The sequence below is a fragment of the Paroedura picta genome, chromosome 16 (genome assembly GCF_049243985.1).
Source record: "Paroedura picta isolate Pp20150507F chromosome 16, Ppicta_v3.0, whole genome shotgun sequence".
Classification (NCBI taxonomy): domain Eukaryota; kingdom Metazoa; phylum Chordata; class Lepidosauria; order Squamata; family Gekkonidae; genus Paroedura; species Paroedura picta.
The window spans coordinates 27410306-27425802 of record NC_135384.1 but is presented as its reverse complement, the minus strand read 5'-3'; the positions used below and the strand labels follow the sequence as shown (position 1 = coordinate 27425802).

The 15497-nt window shown below is 45.0% G+C and overlaps 2 protein-coding genes across 2 annotated transcripts in view; one reads left to right on the top strand and one right to left on the bottom strand.

Annotated features, from left to right (window-relative positions):
* The window catches only part of IKZF3 (IKAROS family zinc finger 3), a 31981-nt gene extending 26605 nt beyond the window's left edge, over nucleotides 1-5376 (bottom strand). The window contains exon 1 of the mRNA XM_077314900.1: nucleotides 4641-5376. Coding sequence (XP_077171015.1) covers nucleotides 4641-4647 — 7 coding nt within the window. The 5' untranslated portion in view covers nucleotides 4648-5376. The remainder of the gene's footprint in view (nucleotides 1-4640) is intronic.
* Nucleotides 5377-5507: 131 nt separating this feature from the next.
* On the top strand, nucleotides 5508-14429 carry ZPBP2 (zona pellucida binding protein 2). The gene is made up of 8 exons (XM_077314000.1): nucleotides 5508-5763; nucleotides 6954-7031; nucleotides 8788-8913; nucleotides 10018-10179; nucleotides 10731-10949; nucleotides 12094-12179; nucleotides 13503-13680; nucleotides 14310-14429. Exons 1-8 carry the CDS (start codon nucleotides 5658-5660, stop codon nucleotides 14405-14407), a joined length of 1053 nt encoding a protein of 350 aa, XP_077170115.1. The 5' UTR covers nucleotides 5508-5657; the 3' UTR covers nucleotides 14408-14429.
* Nucleotides 14430-15497: the final 1068 nt, after the last annotated feature.

Genomic DNA, 15497 nt, shown 5'->3' with positions numbered 1-15497 from the left:
CTTTATTGGGCCACATGCATGACTATGAATTAATTCTAGAGGGCCCTGTGTCTGGCTTATCTCATGACTTTTATTGATAGGAGGTGTTGTTCTTTTAACTAGAATGCACTGCATGCAGTTTCTTTCAGTATTGCATTTGATTATCTGTGTGCCTTTGATCAGGTTCTGGCTCTCAAGCTGGGTAATAGCATTATTATCTCTGTGTCCAAGACATTTGTGCCATAGCCAAGAACATTTAGTTAGGTTTGCCCTCTGCTTGTGTATGTCTAAGGCATACATATGTCTTGAGGCATACTGCCAGTTGCAATAAATTCCCCTTTTTTGCATAATGAAACATTCCCTTCCAAAATGATGTCATCATTCCTCTTTTGGCAAGTAGTCTTACTGAAATCAAGTTGTTTGCCAGTTGTGCTACATACAGGCAATGTTCACTGATCAGATAGTGGTCTTCAGTAAGCCTATCTAGTCAATAGTTATGCTGCTGTCATTTTGTGATTCTTCTTCTCTTTGTCATCAAAAACGATTGTTTTGCAGCCTGAATGCTCCTGCTGGTCCATACACCCGTTGGCAGAGTTTAAATGAAAAATCTTGGTCCTGGCTGTTACATAACTGCAAAACTCCACTCACATGAAGCATCAGGGGAGTGCTAACCGCCAAAGCTCGCTGCACCTCTGAGGTTTAAGGCACATAGCCTGTAACATCCGAGCACAGGAGTTCTGGTAACTGAAGACCTTTCTAAACCACCCCACAAATTTGTTTTTCCTCTCAGCACGACAGTTTCGCTTTCATGGATTGTGCATGAATGACACCATATCCTGTTCCCACAGAAAGAGCTGGTTGGGGGGTGGTATACTGCCCAGGAAGTTTTGCAGTTCTGTAACTCATCTGTTCTTTTGCTGCGTAGCTGGGGGGAAGTAGGGGGAAAGGGTAGATTGTAGGGCATTATATGCCATCCTCTGTCCAAACTCTAACCTCCCCAATCGGCAGGAAACTCCCAAGCTGGATTGGGCAACCCCAGCAGGGTACATTAAAACGTCAGTACATTTTAGGATATGTGGGGAAACTTTGCATTGTTTCCCTACAGTATCAATAAGTATGCAGCAATGCACTATGCGCCTCTAGAAACCACTTGGAAATTGTTGGCAGGTTCTGTATGCAAAAGAAGCTGAGCACCAGGCTGCTTAAAATTATAAAATAGTTTTCTTGAGAAGAGAAACAAAACAAACTCTGCCTAGAAAGAGGAGAGAAGAGAGGCCTAACTGTCTGTCTAACTGTTCCGCATTCATTCTGTTCTGTCTTTTCTGGAGGTAGACAAGGAGGATGTATTCTCCAAGGAGCAGGAAGTCTCCATTGAGCCAAGCAGGACACAGGAGGAGATGGAAGTTTCCCAAAACATTCTGCAAAACCACCTATGGTAAAACCATAGAGTTTCTGTGGATTCCTAGAGCAGACAGACATCTTGTTGGGGGTTTCCTAGAAGCGATGTAACACGGTTGTCCTGACAATGGTCCCCAGTCCCCCAGTTGCCAATGGCTGGCAAACTGAGCTGAGAAAGAGGGGAGAAAGATTATAAGGCAACGGGGTGGAATGGGAGATTCCTAGAAATTTGGGAGCTGCCATTTCCTTTGAGGGAACTGATCCCCGTAGAGTGGAGATTAGTTTTAATTCCAGGAGATCTGCATGCCCTGACTGATTTCATAAGGGCTCTTACTGTTAACTCAAAAAATGCACCAGGGAGAGAAACCCTCGAGCAGAATCAGCTGAGGGGAGAAAGATACTCCATTGCTTTACAACGGCCAATGCTTACAGTCTGAACACTTATAGACTTCACTTTATTTATTATTTATTTATTATTATATTTATATACCGCCCTCCTCGGAGGCTCAGGGCTTGTGAGGTTTTGTGAGGCAGAACCAGCCCAAAAAAGTGGGCTCATCCCAACCTTAATTCGCCATTCCTTTTCTTCCCTGCCTGGTTTTTGTTGTGGTAACATCCCATGTAGGTCCACCAAGATGGCCTTTCGCTTACAAGCGTTCTAAACTAATCCTGAAACTTCCTGGTTTGCAGCTCATTAGGAGAACCCCAGTGTAGCTGTGCTGCCTTTTGATTCGCCAAGCCTAAACCCCCAAATGTGAAATGTTCAGGACTCAAGCACAGAGTATGACGCTGGACCCTTCATCTGAACATGCACAAAATCCTTCTCCATCACCTCACCTCCCTGCATCTATATATTCTGGACATGGGAGGAAGGTTTCTTTATATATATAATTTATTTAGAAAGATACAGAAAAAAGAAAAAAACGCTACTTATCGTTGTATACTACAATTGCTATTTTAAAAAAACCCAAAATTCATAGAGTACAGATTTAATATATCTTGTTCCTTTACATCATCTAAAGGTTACAGACCAGATATCGCACTAACCCCATAGTTATGCAACCCAAAGATCATTCCCCTCCTCTTTTTAGGGACACCTGCACCACATCCTCCTTCAATACTCCACTTTCTAGGCTTTTCCCATCCTTCGTTAAATGAACTGAGAGCGCTGTGGGAAGGATGGGCATTCCAAGGGATAACGGCCGCCAAAGATGCAACTACAAGATGGCCGACTGTTTTAAAAAGCAGATTTTACGAACAGGGGTGCCACAAATAAAGGCCAAACAGCCTTTCATACAGGTAAGTGCTACAATTTCTTACAATTTCTCTAGGACAATACCAATCGGTGAAAGAAAGAAAGAAAGAAAGAAAGAAAGAAAGAAAGAAAGAAAGAAAGAAAGAAAGAAAGAAAGAAAGAAAGAAAGAAAGAAAGAAAGAAAGAAAGAAAGAAAGAAAGAAAGATGGCTGAACATCACCAAAGGAATTGCAACTTTAAAAAATTCCTTTGCTTTTGACGTTTAAAAAAATCAAACAATGTTATTTTGCCGCCCTACCAGATTTCAGAAAGAAAAGTTGGATCTCTGGTGACATAAATGAAGATTATGGGCTACAGATATTCAGGGCTGTATATTATGGGCTGCATTCACACATCACCGGATTGTGCAACCTTTTGCAAGTGGACTACCCTGTGCAGACAAGAGAATCCAGTTGTGAATTATTGCAACCTTGTCACAATAACACAAAGTCACAATGATGCCTGGATGGAAATACGTAGTGTCCTTGGCAGAACATGCAACGGTCAAGCACAATTTCATAGGTCAAATTAAAAAAAATAATCTACCTCGCAGGTAGAGGAGAGGAAATGAAGTTAACAAACTCAATCTAGTTAATTTTACTCAAGAAGTAGGATGCCCGAAGGAAAGACCACCCTCTCATGGGATTAAATGTACCTGATACCCAGGATTTCAGTATCTGCCCATGCATTTTACTGTGTGATCAGTTTTTGATTCAATCCATACAATTATATCTTGAGACCATTTGAGCAAACAATGCAGATTCAGAAACCTCCCTGAGCCTCAGGAGAGGGTGGCATATAAATTGAATGAATGAATTAATGAATGAATTAATGAATGAAACAGCCAAACATTTAAAAAAACAGAAGGTACTCCTGAAATCTGGAATCTGAAGGAAGAAATATCAATTCAGATCTGTGATTCGTTAGGGCTCTTGGATATGGAGAGAAACAATTTTTTTAAAAATAAAGGAGAACAGGAACTGTTACTGCAGACGATTCTCGATATTTTACTTGAGTGTCAATCTGTGGCTGAGGTCAACTGGTCTTAGCCCCAAGCAAGTGGGCAGAGAATTACAAATACAATGTCTTCTGCATGCCAATTGACCTCATATGAAAGTTTTGATCCATAAAATTAGAGGGAGGGGTTGCTGGGTCTCCATGCACATATACGTGTAAATACAAGTAGAAACTGGCATGCTTTTGATTAATGAAAGAGGTAAAAATAGAAACTACATCTGTAAATTGTAGGTATTGATCAACCTGCCGTGCAATTTTAATTCACATTTTGTCCAGCTAGCCCGAAATTTGTCTCCCTGACTTAAATGTTTTGAACAATGGCGGTTGATACCTTTTGTATATTATCTCCCATCGCCCCAGAAATGCACCCCATTTCACTAACCCAGAGTCCGCTAGCTGTTAATTTCAGAATGAAATGCTAATCTTTGCATGTCATTTAAGAAAGTTTTGTTTTATTTATAAAGGCTGTTGCAATAATCCCAGCAGTGGAAGGAGAGAGAATATATAAGCAGTTTATGAAAAATCAGACAACAGAATGGAGGAAAAATTGCCTTGAGCTGCCTGTGTCCCTCTGTCTTTCTTCTAAATTTTGTCTTATCAAATTTAACTTGATAGAATTTATTATTTCTAGAAGGGATACATGTAAGGGAGGGAGGGGATATCTCGAAAGAAAGTGAACCATCAGACATGGGGAGGTGAGGTATCAAAGCAGTCCTGGCAAATGAATAACCATCTCAGGATCGGTTCGGCTGGGTAGCCAGGTTGGTCAGAAGCAGCAGAGCAGAGCCTGAGTCCAGATTCCATGCGCATCTGACGGCGTGTGCATGCACACGAAAGCTTACACCCAGAATAAAACTCTGCAGGTCTTCCAACCACCCCTGGACTCAGACCCAGTTCTCAGGAAAGGCATTTTGCTAAACCAAAACCCACCAGAATTCCAGCCAAATCTCACCTTCCATCACGTTCCTCAGTAGCAGCTCCTTTTCTGAGGTCCTTCTGGCTTTCAGAAAGGAAGGAAGATCCCCGACCAGAAAAACTTCTGCTACATAAAGGAGCCAGGTTGCGTTGTTAAAAGCCACATTTGGGGCTTGACAAGGACAGGAAATGGGGGGGGGATGTTGTGTAGGAACAGAGCACCCCCAGGTGGTGGGGGAAGGCGGCCAATCAGAAGCACTCACAAGGCATGATTGATTTTGGCTACTCCTTGGCCAGACTTCTTTCACTGACTTTTTGTTGTAGGGAAGCAGGACTTTCTAAAGAAATGTGGTTGGATGGTTATCCCTGATAAAACAGCTGTTGCTCTTTTTCTCCCCCAAAAATGGTTTAGCTTCAAAAGAGGACAATGACCCTGCCATCTTCTTCAGATAGGGAGTGATTAAAGTGGGGGATTTCCTGTCAGAGGATGTAGTGTTGGCCTCAGCAATAGACAGCTCTCTATGTGAACTGAATATGTAGTCAGCAATGCACCCACAATTTTTTTTGAAGCTTTGCTCATATTTATTTACTGCTTGCAGTTTCATCTGGCCCTTCCCCCAGAGGTCTCAGGGCTGGGAAGGTCATTCTCCCCTCCTCTGTTTTATCCTCCCCACAACCCTGTAAGGCAGGTTAGACTCAGACAGGGCGTCTGGCCCAGAGTCACCCAGCGAGCTTCCACAGCAGAGCAAGGATGCAAACTTGTCTCTCTCACATCCCAGTCCCATCCAGGTGTCCATGGACTACAATTCCCATGAACCCCTGGGATGCACAATGGTCTCCAAGGAAACGGGGGCTTCTATGGAATGCAGCCCAGTTTGAAAGCTATAGTGGGGCATCGGTAGCCGTGGTTACTGTTGGTGGCGGCCAGCAGACTGTTGGAGCCACAGTTGGAACGCGATCGGGTTGAGAAGGGTCTTCTCTCCTTCCCCGCATGGACAGAAGGCTGAGCAGGCCGGAGTAGGGGGTGTGGGAAGGATGGGCTCTTTCTCGCACCATGCAAGGGGGCAGCAGTTGGTTGTCCCTTCCCCTCTGCATCTCCCCCCAACTTCTCCTTCTTGCAATGGGTCTTCTGTTGAAGACTCCCGCAGGCCTGGCCCAAGGTAATACCCTTGCTTGACCAATTCACCCCATGCGGTTCACACTCGGCCGTAGACTGAGACTTGCCTTCTCTGGGTTAGGAAATAGATGGAGATTTCCGGGATGGAGTCTGGGGAAGGAAGGGTCTGGGACCTCCCCAGGGAAACTGCCACAGAGTCCACCTTCCAAAGGCGCATTGATCTCTGCAATCTGGAAAGCTATCGGAACAGCTCAAGATCTCCAGGTGCCACCTGGAGGTTGGCAGCCCTATCTGCAGCTGAGGGGGGGCAAGGTTTTCAGATGGACTTAAAAAAAAAAACTACAACCAGTAAGATTCCTTTTCATGGATCACACTGAGAAACAAGGTGTTTTATCTGAGGTTAGGGCTAATTGCTCTATCAGTTCGAGAAATTCGGACACGTTTGTGTTCAAACACTACATTGTCTTTCATTTACTGCAGCCTTAAAGTTTCATCTTTCCCTACTTCTCAGAGGGCAAAAATTAAGCTACGGGCCAGCTGCAGCCCTGTCTCGAAAGACTTTTCTCATTTTAAATGGGATAAACATGCCCAGTGGGACACCTTTATATGCCAAGTAAGAGCCAAAGTCCAGGAGCTCTCTGGAGACTAACAAAATGTGTGGCAGGGAAGCTATTGTGAGTCACAGCTCCCTACGTCAGGTACAGCTAGGATGTGAGTCCAGCTATCCTTATACCTTGGAGGGTGGAGTGATTTCAGATTCCAAATGACAATAGGGGCGCATGAGAATGGGCCCAAAGCAAATGACAATGCAACACATCACCACTTGTGGTCACATACAGCTCACACCTCCAGCGAATTCAACGTATCGGCCTACAATGATTTATTTGTTTATCTATCTATTGATTTAATTATTACATTTGTCTGTCGCCTTTTCTGGCCAGCCAACTCCCGCAGGCTCAAAACAAAAAAAAATGATAAAATGACAATATATAAAACCCCCAACATTTAAGAACCCAGATTAAAACCACCCCCAACCCACCAGCCTCCCACCTAACCCCTCCCCACAGCTGCCAATCTCCAGGGATGTTGATACAAATTGGGCACCGGAGAAAGGCCGGGCCTGAATTAGTGGCATTTCCCCCACACAGGTACCGGGGCAGATTAGAAAGCAAGATTGCTGAATTGCATATCATTATACAGAAATAAATTCTTGTTCTTTTTCCTCCCTGGGAGAAAACGAAGCAGACGAGGCAGTGCATTCTGTTAAGTTCATTACGAAGAATTTCATTTACGGCAACCCCGAACATAAAGGTAGCGTTTTATGTTTGAATTGCAAGAGCCAAGGCGGTGAAAGATGTGGGCGTGTCTAGATAAGAGCAGAGAATCACCAAAGGAAGAACAGCAGCTATTGACTAGCCTGACAGAAGCTCCCCAGAAGAACTCTGGATTTTATAAGGGGGATTTTTAAAAGTCTGGTAGATTTAAAAGTGACAGATGAATGTGGAATATTCTTTTTAAGCAGAAGCTTCCACTTCCTTCTGCCACCTCTATGGGGAATATTTTGGGATCCCTTTTGCATCTGAGCCATACAGAGAGTGAAGTTTCTATCAATAGCGTACCATTGCCTGGGTGTGTGATTCAGAAGTATTTTAAAACTCTGCCCTTAGCTAGGTACCCTTTTTCAGTTTTTTTTTTTCTTCCTGGGCAAAGAGCGCTTCAGTGTAGGGTAACCAACAGAACAGGGTGGGTGGGGAGATGTCCTGTCCCTTAGCACAAGCTTCATGTGCAGAAATGGACAAGGGAATTTTTCATGGCAGAGATAACATCACCTGAGAAATAAAATCCCCATAAGCCTCTGTTAAAGGGACAGGGTATTTTTTCTCTCTCCAATTTAATTCCAAGGGACTGAAAGACCTAGGGAATTGAAGACCTAGTTCATACACGCAAGAGAAAGAAATGCAGGGATTCTGAAATGGAAGGACAGATTTTGCAGCTACCAGCTTCAGTTGGAGGATCATGGCGTATCATTATTATGCATTTAGATCTTCCTCCTGGGTCTATGTGATGAAGTCTGTAATATGGGATCCATGCTGGGATCCTAATCCTACACACATCCAAGCCTAATTCAGATTAGTACTGTATCTTCTGTCAGGAGAGAGTTCTTCATTCTGGGAGCCAGCATGATATAGTGCTCCAGAATCTGGAGAGACAGGTCTGATTTCCTGTTCCTCCACATGCAGCCAGCTGGCTGACCTTCTCTCAGCGTTGTCTCAGCCTCACCTACTGCACAGGGTGTCTGTTGTGGGGAGAGGAAAGGAAGGCAATTTTGGATAGTGAAAACTGGGGTATAATAACCAAATCTTCTTTTTCTTTTCTCCCAACCCACTGATTTCCTAGGGGGTGGAATTTGCCCACTGGGGTATCTTTGTGTGCTGCATTCCCATTTTCTTTGCTTGTGTGTCCCTATCACTTTGGGATTTGTTTCCCTTTTCCATGCCCCTATTGCACCCTCTAGTGGTCAATTCAATATTACATCACTGTGTCCAGCATACCTCCCTCCAGATTTAAATTGCATGTTTTTATGCTGGACATAGAAAGGTGTAATATGAAATCAACCACTAAAGGGAGCAAAACTTTAGCAGAAAGGGGGCAGAAAACTCAGATGCAACAGGGACACAGAAACAATGTAAATGGGAATGCACAAGAGCCCATAGATGTCTATGAATTACAATTCCCATGTGTCCCTACCAGGAGCTCATAGTCAATGTAACCCATGGACATCTGGACAGCCACAGTCTGGCCAGCCTTGCCATAGAGTATGCCTAGGTTTCAGGATGCCTGGTTTGTTATGAACTGGTATGGACTGAGAAATAGCCCAGTGAGGAGTTAGGGCCTCACATAGCAGCTAAGGGTTTGAAGAATGGCAACTCTTGCATTAGAGCAAATTCTCCAAGTAGAAATAAATGTGTAGGAGAGAAATTTAGGGTCCTTTCTCTCCAGCTGCACCCCCTATATCACTGGCCCCCGTAGCAACCTCTTATTTCTGTGTCCTTTTCTTGTATTCCAGTAAACGTCTACGTGAAAATGCACAGAGACAGCCCCTTTCTGGTCTGCATGGACTTGGCTCTTTCACAAAGTGAAGTCATAGACCCCAACTACCTATGGATTGGGCCGCAGGGGCAGAATCTAGAAAGTGAGTTTCTTTCCTAATAGAATCGAATTAGAAGTGCAAAGAGGCAAGAAGCCATTAATGTAGTTCCTTGTCCAAAAGTGGGATGAGTGACCCACCAGCTTTCCACACAGATCAGCCCACCAAACTCCGGCCAGCCTTACTATCCCAATGAAGAAGGTAGGACCTTGAAAGAGATCGTATAAGGCCTTCCTGGGGAGGAGAGTTGTTGTCCTTCCAGGAACTGGTGGGGAAGGGGCAGAGAAGATGCCTTGTTAGCTCACATGCTAACTTTGAATTCTATAGGGAATATATTTATTGCAGACTAGCCATGTGTCTATGGCATTACGATCATCCATGTAGAACAGGGGTAGTCAAACTGCGGCCCTCCAGATGTCCATGGACTACAATTCCCATGAGCCCCTGCCAGCGAACGCTGGCAGGGGCTCATGGGAATTGTAGTCCATGGGCATCTGGAGGGCCGCAGTTTGACTACCCCTGATGTAGAATGTAACCATCTTTTGGACTCATTTGACTATTTAAGCCCCTGGGTGTCAAACCCTTCAGCAGTCTTTCGTGTGTTTCTTAGGACTTTTCTGTAACCTCATTTTCCTCACTTCTAAGTCTCTGTTTCTTTCTTTCTTTCTTTCTTTTGGGGGGGGTTCTGTTCCATACATGCTTTGCTCTCTCTGATGATCAGCTCAATATTACACCAGTTTATGAGCAGCATAAAAACCTGCAGGTTAAATAAATAATAAATAATAATGCCGGAGATGAACCAGTGTAATATAAAAATGACCACTAGAGGGAGGGATTCCAAAGCAACAGGAACACACAAGCAAGGAAAATGAGAACATGGGAAAGCCCATTGTTTGCAAAAACTCCAGAAGAATTGCAACATATCATTGATCCCTCAGCCTTCCTTCTGCTGAACGGAATGCAGGCTGAATTCTTTTAATTTCTGTTTAGAAGATGCATTCACAGTTTCCACTAACAGCCAGTTTCCTAGTCCTAGGTGGCAAGTCTCCTTTTATTTGGACGTGAGCCCTGAGCCTTTGTGCCCCATTGCTGGGTGCAGTGAAGGCTACATGGTACAACCACTGACCCGGCTTCACATTTCTTTTCCAGGCCAAAGCAACATGAATCTCACGGAAACTGGAAAGCTGATGCTGCTGGATTTTAATGAGGCCATGTCGGGACCTTACACGTGCACACTTTCTTACAGAGTTGTCCAAGGGGACATGCAAGTGGAAGAGGAAAGATACCAGGCATACAAATTTATGGTCTATGGTAAGAGAACTGTATCCTGTCCCTTACCCTTCCCACCTGTGGGCCAGTGATCTCCAGTATGAGACATACACCTGGACTCAACCAGGGCCTTCTCAGGCCTGGCCCCGACCTGGCAGAACTATCTTAGTTCCAAAGGGCCTGCAAAACAGAGCTCTTCTGCCAGGTGTTTGGTTGAGGCCAATGAGCAGATGGAACACCACCTAGGGCCCTCCACTCGCCAAAAAAAATGGCCAATGGTGGCCTGAGAAGGGGAGGAGCCCCGGGTGGGCATGTACACAGCTGTGCTTCCCAACCATATTCTGCACAATTGCACCACTTCCGGGATGTCTGGAAGCCTGAAGAATGTTCCAGGGGCTTCTCAACGGTACAAAAGTCAAGAAAGCCTGCCTCAACCACTTCCCCGCACTAGCTCTCCTTTTAAAAATCCTATTTTCCATCCTGCTTTAGCTTAGGAGCTTTAGTGGCTAATATCATCAGCAGGAACAAAGCATACGGCAGAGTGCAGCTACACCGCAGTGTTCTTTTCTTTTTGTATTTCTTGTTTTTTAAAGCCTATCGGGAACCCGATTATACCTATCAAGTCTCTGTCCATTTCACAACCAAGGACTGCAGTTTTGCAGGCAACGAGGAATTCTTCAAAGACCTGGAGAAAGTCCTGGACCATTTGATTTCCCCCGTGACCTGTCACATCATCCACTCATCCTACAAATGTCACTCCGTCAAGAGACCCAAACACGTGCTGGAGGATGAGCTGTTTGTCACGTTTCAAGGTAACAGGGTGGATTTTGGGGAGGGAGGAGCAAATAGCGTGAGATGAAGCGAGGGATCCACATGGTGCTCCAGTTTGGGGCAGGGGGCAGAATCTCATGAGCGATGCTTCTGTGCTTTCGGCAGCTCTGGATGAGCTACACATTACGCTGTTTATGGGCCTGCCCCAAGGTCCTCTTGAGAGAACCTGCTATGAAAGTTCCCTGTTGGAACTTTAAGATTCTTAGATCAGGAATTTGCTTGGCGGAGTGGAGTAGATAAAGGTTTATTTAGGAACTAACATACTTCAGGGGGAAGAGGAGAGACCAAGAGAGGTTCCTAACTAGCTCTTTACCTGAGACAGAGAGAGGGGAAAACTAAAAGAAGAACTTCCCAGAAGAGGAGCAATCTGGAGGCAGACAAGGAATAACACTTGACAGAAGAGAAGGCGCTGTTTATCCTATCCAAGTGTCTCCATGCTGCCCAATTCAGGGTCTTTTTCTTCGCACACCAGATATTGCCTTTCTGATGTGAATTCAGATTGAGTCTGCACCAGAGCAATGCAGAGGGGGTTGCTTTTCAGAGGACAGTGTGCAAAATGTGCTCTCGGGAAAGCATCGGTGAAAACGCCTTCAGCCGCCCTTCATGACGTGCAGGCATAGTTAAATGGGAGCTGGACGGATTTGTATTCATCACTGGCTTTCCTCCTCCCAACTGGAATTTAATTTCTTGTTTCCCCCTTGCCGGCCCAAAGATGGAGCTACAGCACAAGCTAGCCACCTTCTAGCTCAATAATCCTTTGCTAGCAACTCTCCTGCAGGCCAGAGGTGGCAGAGCTGGCAAGCTTCTTGCTTTCCTGGGAGGAAGTCCCTTGCCAATCAGAGCGAATGAACAGAGTGTAACTCAGGGGGGTCCAAACTGTGGTTCTCCAGATGTCCATGGACTACAATTCCCATGAGCCCCTGGGAATTGTACTCCATGGACATCTGGCGAGCCACATTTTGGCCACCCCAGGTGCAAGCAAACAGAGAGTCAATTAAGTTTAGGACAGCAGTTTGAAGATAAAGCTGGTTGGGTCCTTGTTCTTCTTTCATAAATCGGCACGTAATTCAGAGGAGAGCGACTGTCTCTCTGCAAAAAACACTTTCCTTGCTTTGCCTCTTCCAGTCAACCCCTTTGCCCCCGGCTGGGAAGCTGCCTGCCGTGAGGCCACGACCGACTGCGAAGATGTGACCAACAGCCGTGTCCAAGAGGTCAGAGTCATTTGTTGTTCAAACGCATACATTTGCACACTCCAAAACACTACGTAGAAGGCAGGTGCTTGAAAACCACAGTATTTCCCTTCCTGCCTTGCTGGGTTGATATTCTAAATCAGGGGTAGTCAAACTGCGGCCCTCCAGATGTCCATGGACTACAATTCCCAGGAGCCCCCTGCCAGCGTTCGCTGGCAGGGGCTCCTGGGAATTGTAGTCCATGGACATCTGGAGGGCCGCAGTTTGACTACCCCTGTAATCTAAATCCTAAACCCCAATGGGTTCAGAGACCGGGACGCTGGGAGTTCATTTCAGCTCCTTCTTGTGACATGATGGTCCAAGAACCAAAACTGAACAGAAGAAACCCACAACCAGACCCCATTATATTCATTTATATAGATATGGGGTGGCTAAACTGTGGTTCTCCAGCTGTGCATTGACTACAATTACCATGAGTCCCTGCCAGCATGGAGTCCAGCCGCAGGCTAGCCAATGAATTCTCACGGATTACGATCCCGCCTCGGATCTAAGCTTGGTCCTTGGCAGGCCTACAGAATCCCTTCCGGGGCCATCGAGAAACCCGGGTTGAGAGAGCCTGTTGAAATGAGTCGATGAAAAGACACAGGAAGCTGTGAAAGTGGAATCGCCATAGAAATGGATTTTAAATTGTTTCCTATTCTAAGATGATTTTAATGTTTTAGGTGTTGTGAGCCGCCCCGAAGCCGCTCGCTGGGAGGGGCAGCCTAGAAATAAAAATATAAAGAAAGAAAGAAAATACCTGGGACATGTAGTTAAAGCTCGTCAGAAAATAAGGAACACGTTCACTGTCAGAGGGAGGTCCCGTTTCTGTGCATCCTTTGGATGCAGCCAGTTGGGGAGGTGGAGTCTAGCCTTTGGCATCTCCAGTTACCAGTTTCTCCAGTGGAAGGGCTGGGAAAGACCCCCTTCCTTGTGTGAGACCCTGCAGAGAGGCAGCCAATCAGGATAGACAACCCTAAGCTAAAAGGACCAATAGTCTGACACTGTATAGGAAGGAATCTTGACCTGAGCTGGGTAGCCCCAGCTAGTCTGATTTCCTCAGATCTCAGAAGTTAAGCAGGGATGGTCCTGGCTAGTATGTGCATAGGAGACCTCTAAGGAATACCGGAGTCATGATGCAGTGACAGGCAATGGCCAATCACCCATGAATGGCTTTCAACTCAAAAACCTTCCAGGGTCGCCATTAGTCAGATGTGATTGGCTGGCCCTTTCCATTTCCACCAAGCTAAAGGAACCAATTGCCTGACTCCATATAAGGGACCTTGTTATCTTGGTATCTTTTAGGCCCGCTGGCTCATTGAAGAGTTTTTCCGCAAGCAGTCGTACGTCTTGAAGCATGAGTTCCAGAACACCCCTGTGATTCATTACATAGAGCATAGCTTCCAAGTCATGCGCCTCGACAGCTGTCACCCAGGATTTGGGAAAAACGATGTCACTCACAGTGACTGCACCAATTGCTGTGGTATTTATTCATTTCATTTGTATCCTTCCCCATTTCCGAGGCCCACAAAGCAGGATTCTTCGTCCCACCTTTTCTCACCAGAATTTTCTTACCATAAATAATTTTTATTTCTAAGTAAAAGCCTAACTGTGAACTCATCCCTCAAGCAACCAGACTGTAGAATTCTGCTGGGATGCAGCTCCACTTTCAGGTTATGGGCCCAGCAATAATAACCAGTTCACCCCTGCATGACAATAGCTTCTTGCTCAGATGGCCTCAAAAGGAGATTAGACAAATTCTTGACCCATACATAGGGTTGCCAGCTCTGGGTGGAGAAATATGTGGAGATTTGGGGTTGGAGGTTGGGGTTTGGGGAAGAGCGGAACCTCATCAGAGTAAAATACCATCCAAAACAGCCATTTAATCCAGGAGAATTTATCTCTGCCACCTGAAGATTTTAATAGTTGGAGATGCCCAGGCCCCACCTGGGGATCGATAACCCTACCCATTCAAAGACACTGCATTGTTCTTATACACCTTCATGTTAATGTGTCTGTCCTTCCCTTCTGCCTCTCAATTCTTACAGCCTCATTGATGCTTGATTTTTTTTTCTTCCTGACATAATGTCTGTTTGCGCTTTCATTTTGCAGTGGCCTGTGACCCAGGGACCTACAGCTCAAACAACAATGTGGTTTGCCTGAAATGTACAAACATTCGCATTACATCCTATGGAGCAAAATCTTGCTAAATAAAGTCGAAAGGAAAAAGGGGACAGTCATGGGAAGAAAGCCTTGTTATTTCCCTCCCATCTTCATCATCCTTTGGCAATGCAGAGTGATCAAGATGTGTCACTGTGTTAGTCGTCTGTGCAGCAGAAGACAAGAGCAAGAGTCCAGTAGCACATTAAAGTCAGACAACATTTGTAATACGGTAAGAGCTTTCTTGAGTCACTTTTCACTTCTTCAGATACAGTGATTCCTGAAAGCTCACACCCTGCCACAAATTGCCAGTGTAGAGTGTGAAAGAGAAAGAGTGTATGTGTGTGTGTGTGGGGAGAATGTTGTGATATCACATCCTAGGTCAGTTCTTTTAAAAGTACATCTGGGGGGCCCCTGCCTTGCCCCGCTTTCTGAAACCTAGCGGGGTCATTAGGCAGACTGAGCTCATCAGCCCCCATCCATCCCGAGGTTAATGTTGGGGATGGGGATTATTTCCCCCCCCTTTTTACCGCCATGGTTGGATTGTTCCATGTAGTTTTAACTATTGGGTTCGGATAAATTTTATTGGGGTTTTTAGGCATTGGGATTTTATGTATTGGGGTTTTAGTGTGAGCCGCCGTGAGCCCTTGTGGGAGCGGTAGGATAAATATGTAAAGAAGATAGATAGATAGATAGATAGATAGATAGATAGATAGATAGATAGATAGATAGATAGATAGATAGATAGATAGATAGATAGATAGATAGATAGATAGATAGATAGATAGATAGATAGATAGATAGATAGATAGATAGATAGATAGATAGATAGATAGATAGATAGATAGATAGATAGATAGATAGATAGATAGATAGATAGATAGATAGATAGATAGATAGATAGATAGATAGATAGATAGATAGATAGATAGATAGATAGATAGATAGATACAGACAGACAGACAGACAGACAGACAGACAGACACACACACACACACACACACACAGACACTCCAGGACTGTGCTTACAGTTAGATCTCTAGAGTAACATCCATGGCTCTCCCCACTTTGGTCCCCATAATGACCCTTCGATATAGGTGAGACTAAGAAAGACGGGCTGGCCAAAAGTTCTCCCAGTGA

Coding starts and splice junctions, on each gene's coding strand:
- ZPBP2 (XM_077314000.1), top strand. CDS start 5,658: ATGCAAGGGGGCAGCAGTTGGTTGTCCCTTCCCCTCTGCATCTCCCCC. Junction 5,764..6,953: donor TCCCGCAGGCCTGGCCCAAG/GTAATACCCTTG, acceptor CCTCCCTGGGAG/AAAACGAAGCAGACGAGGCA. Junction 7,032..8,787: donor CGGCAACCCCGAACATAAAG/GTAGCGTTTTAT, acceptor CTTGTATTCCAG/TAAACGTCTACGTGAAAATG.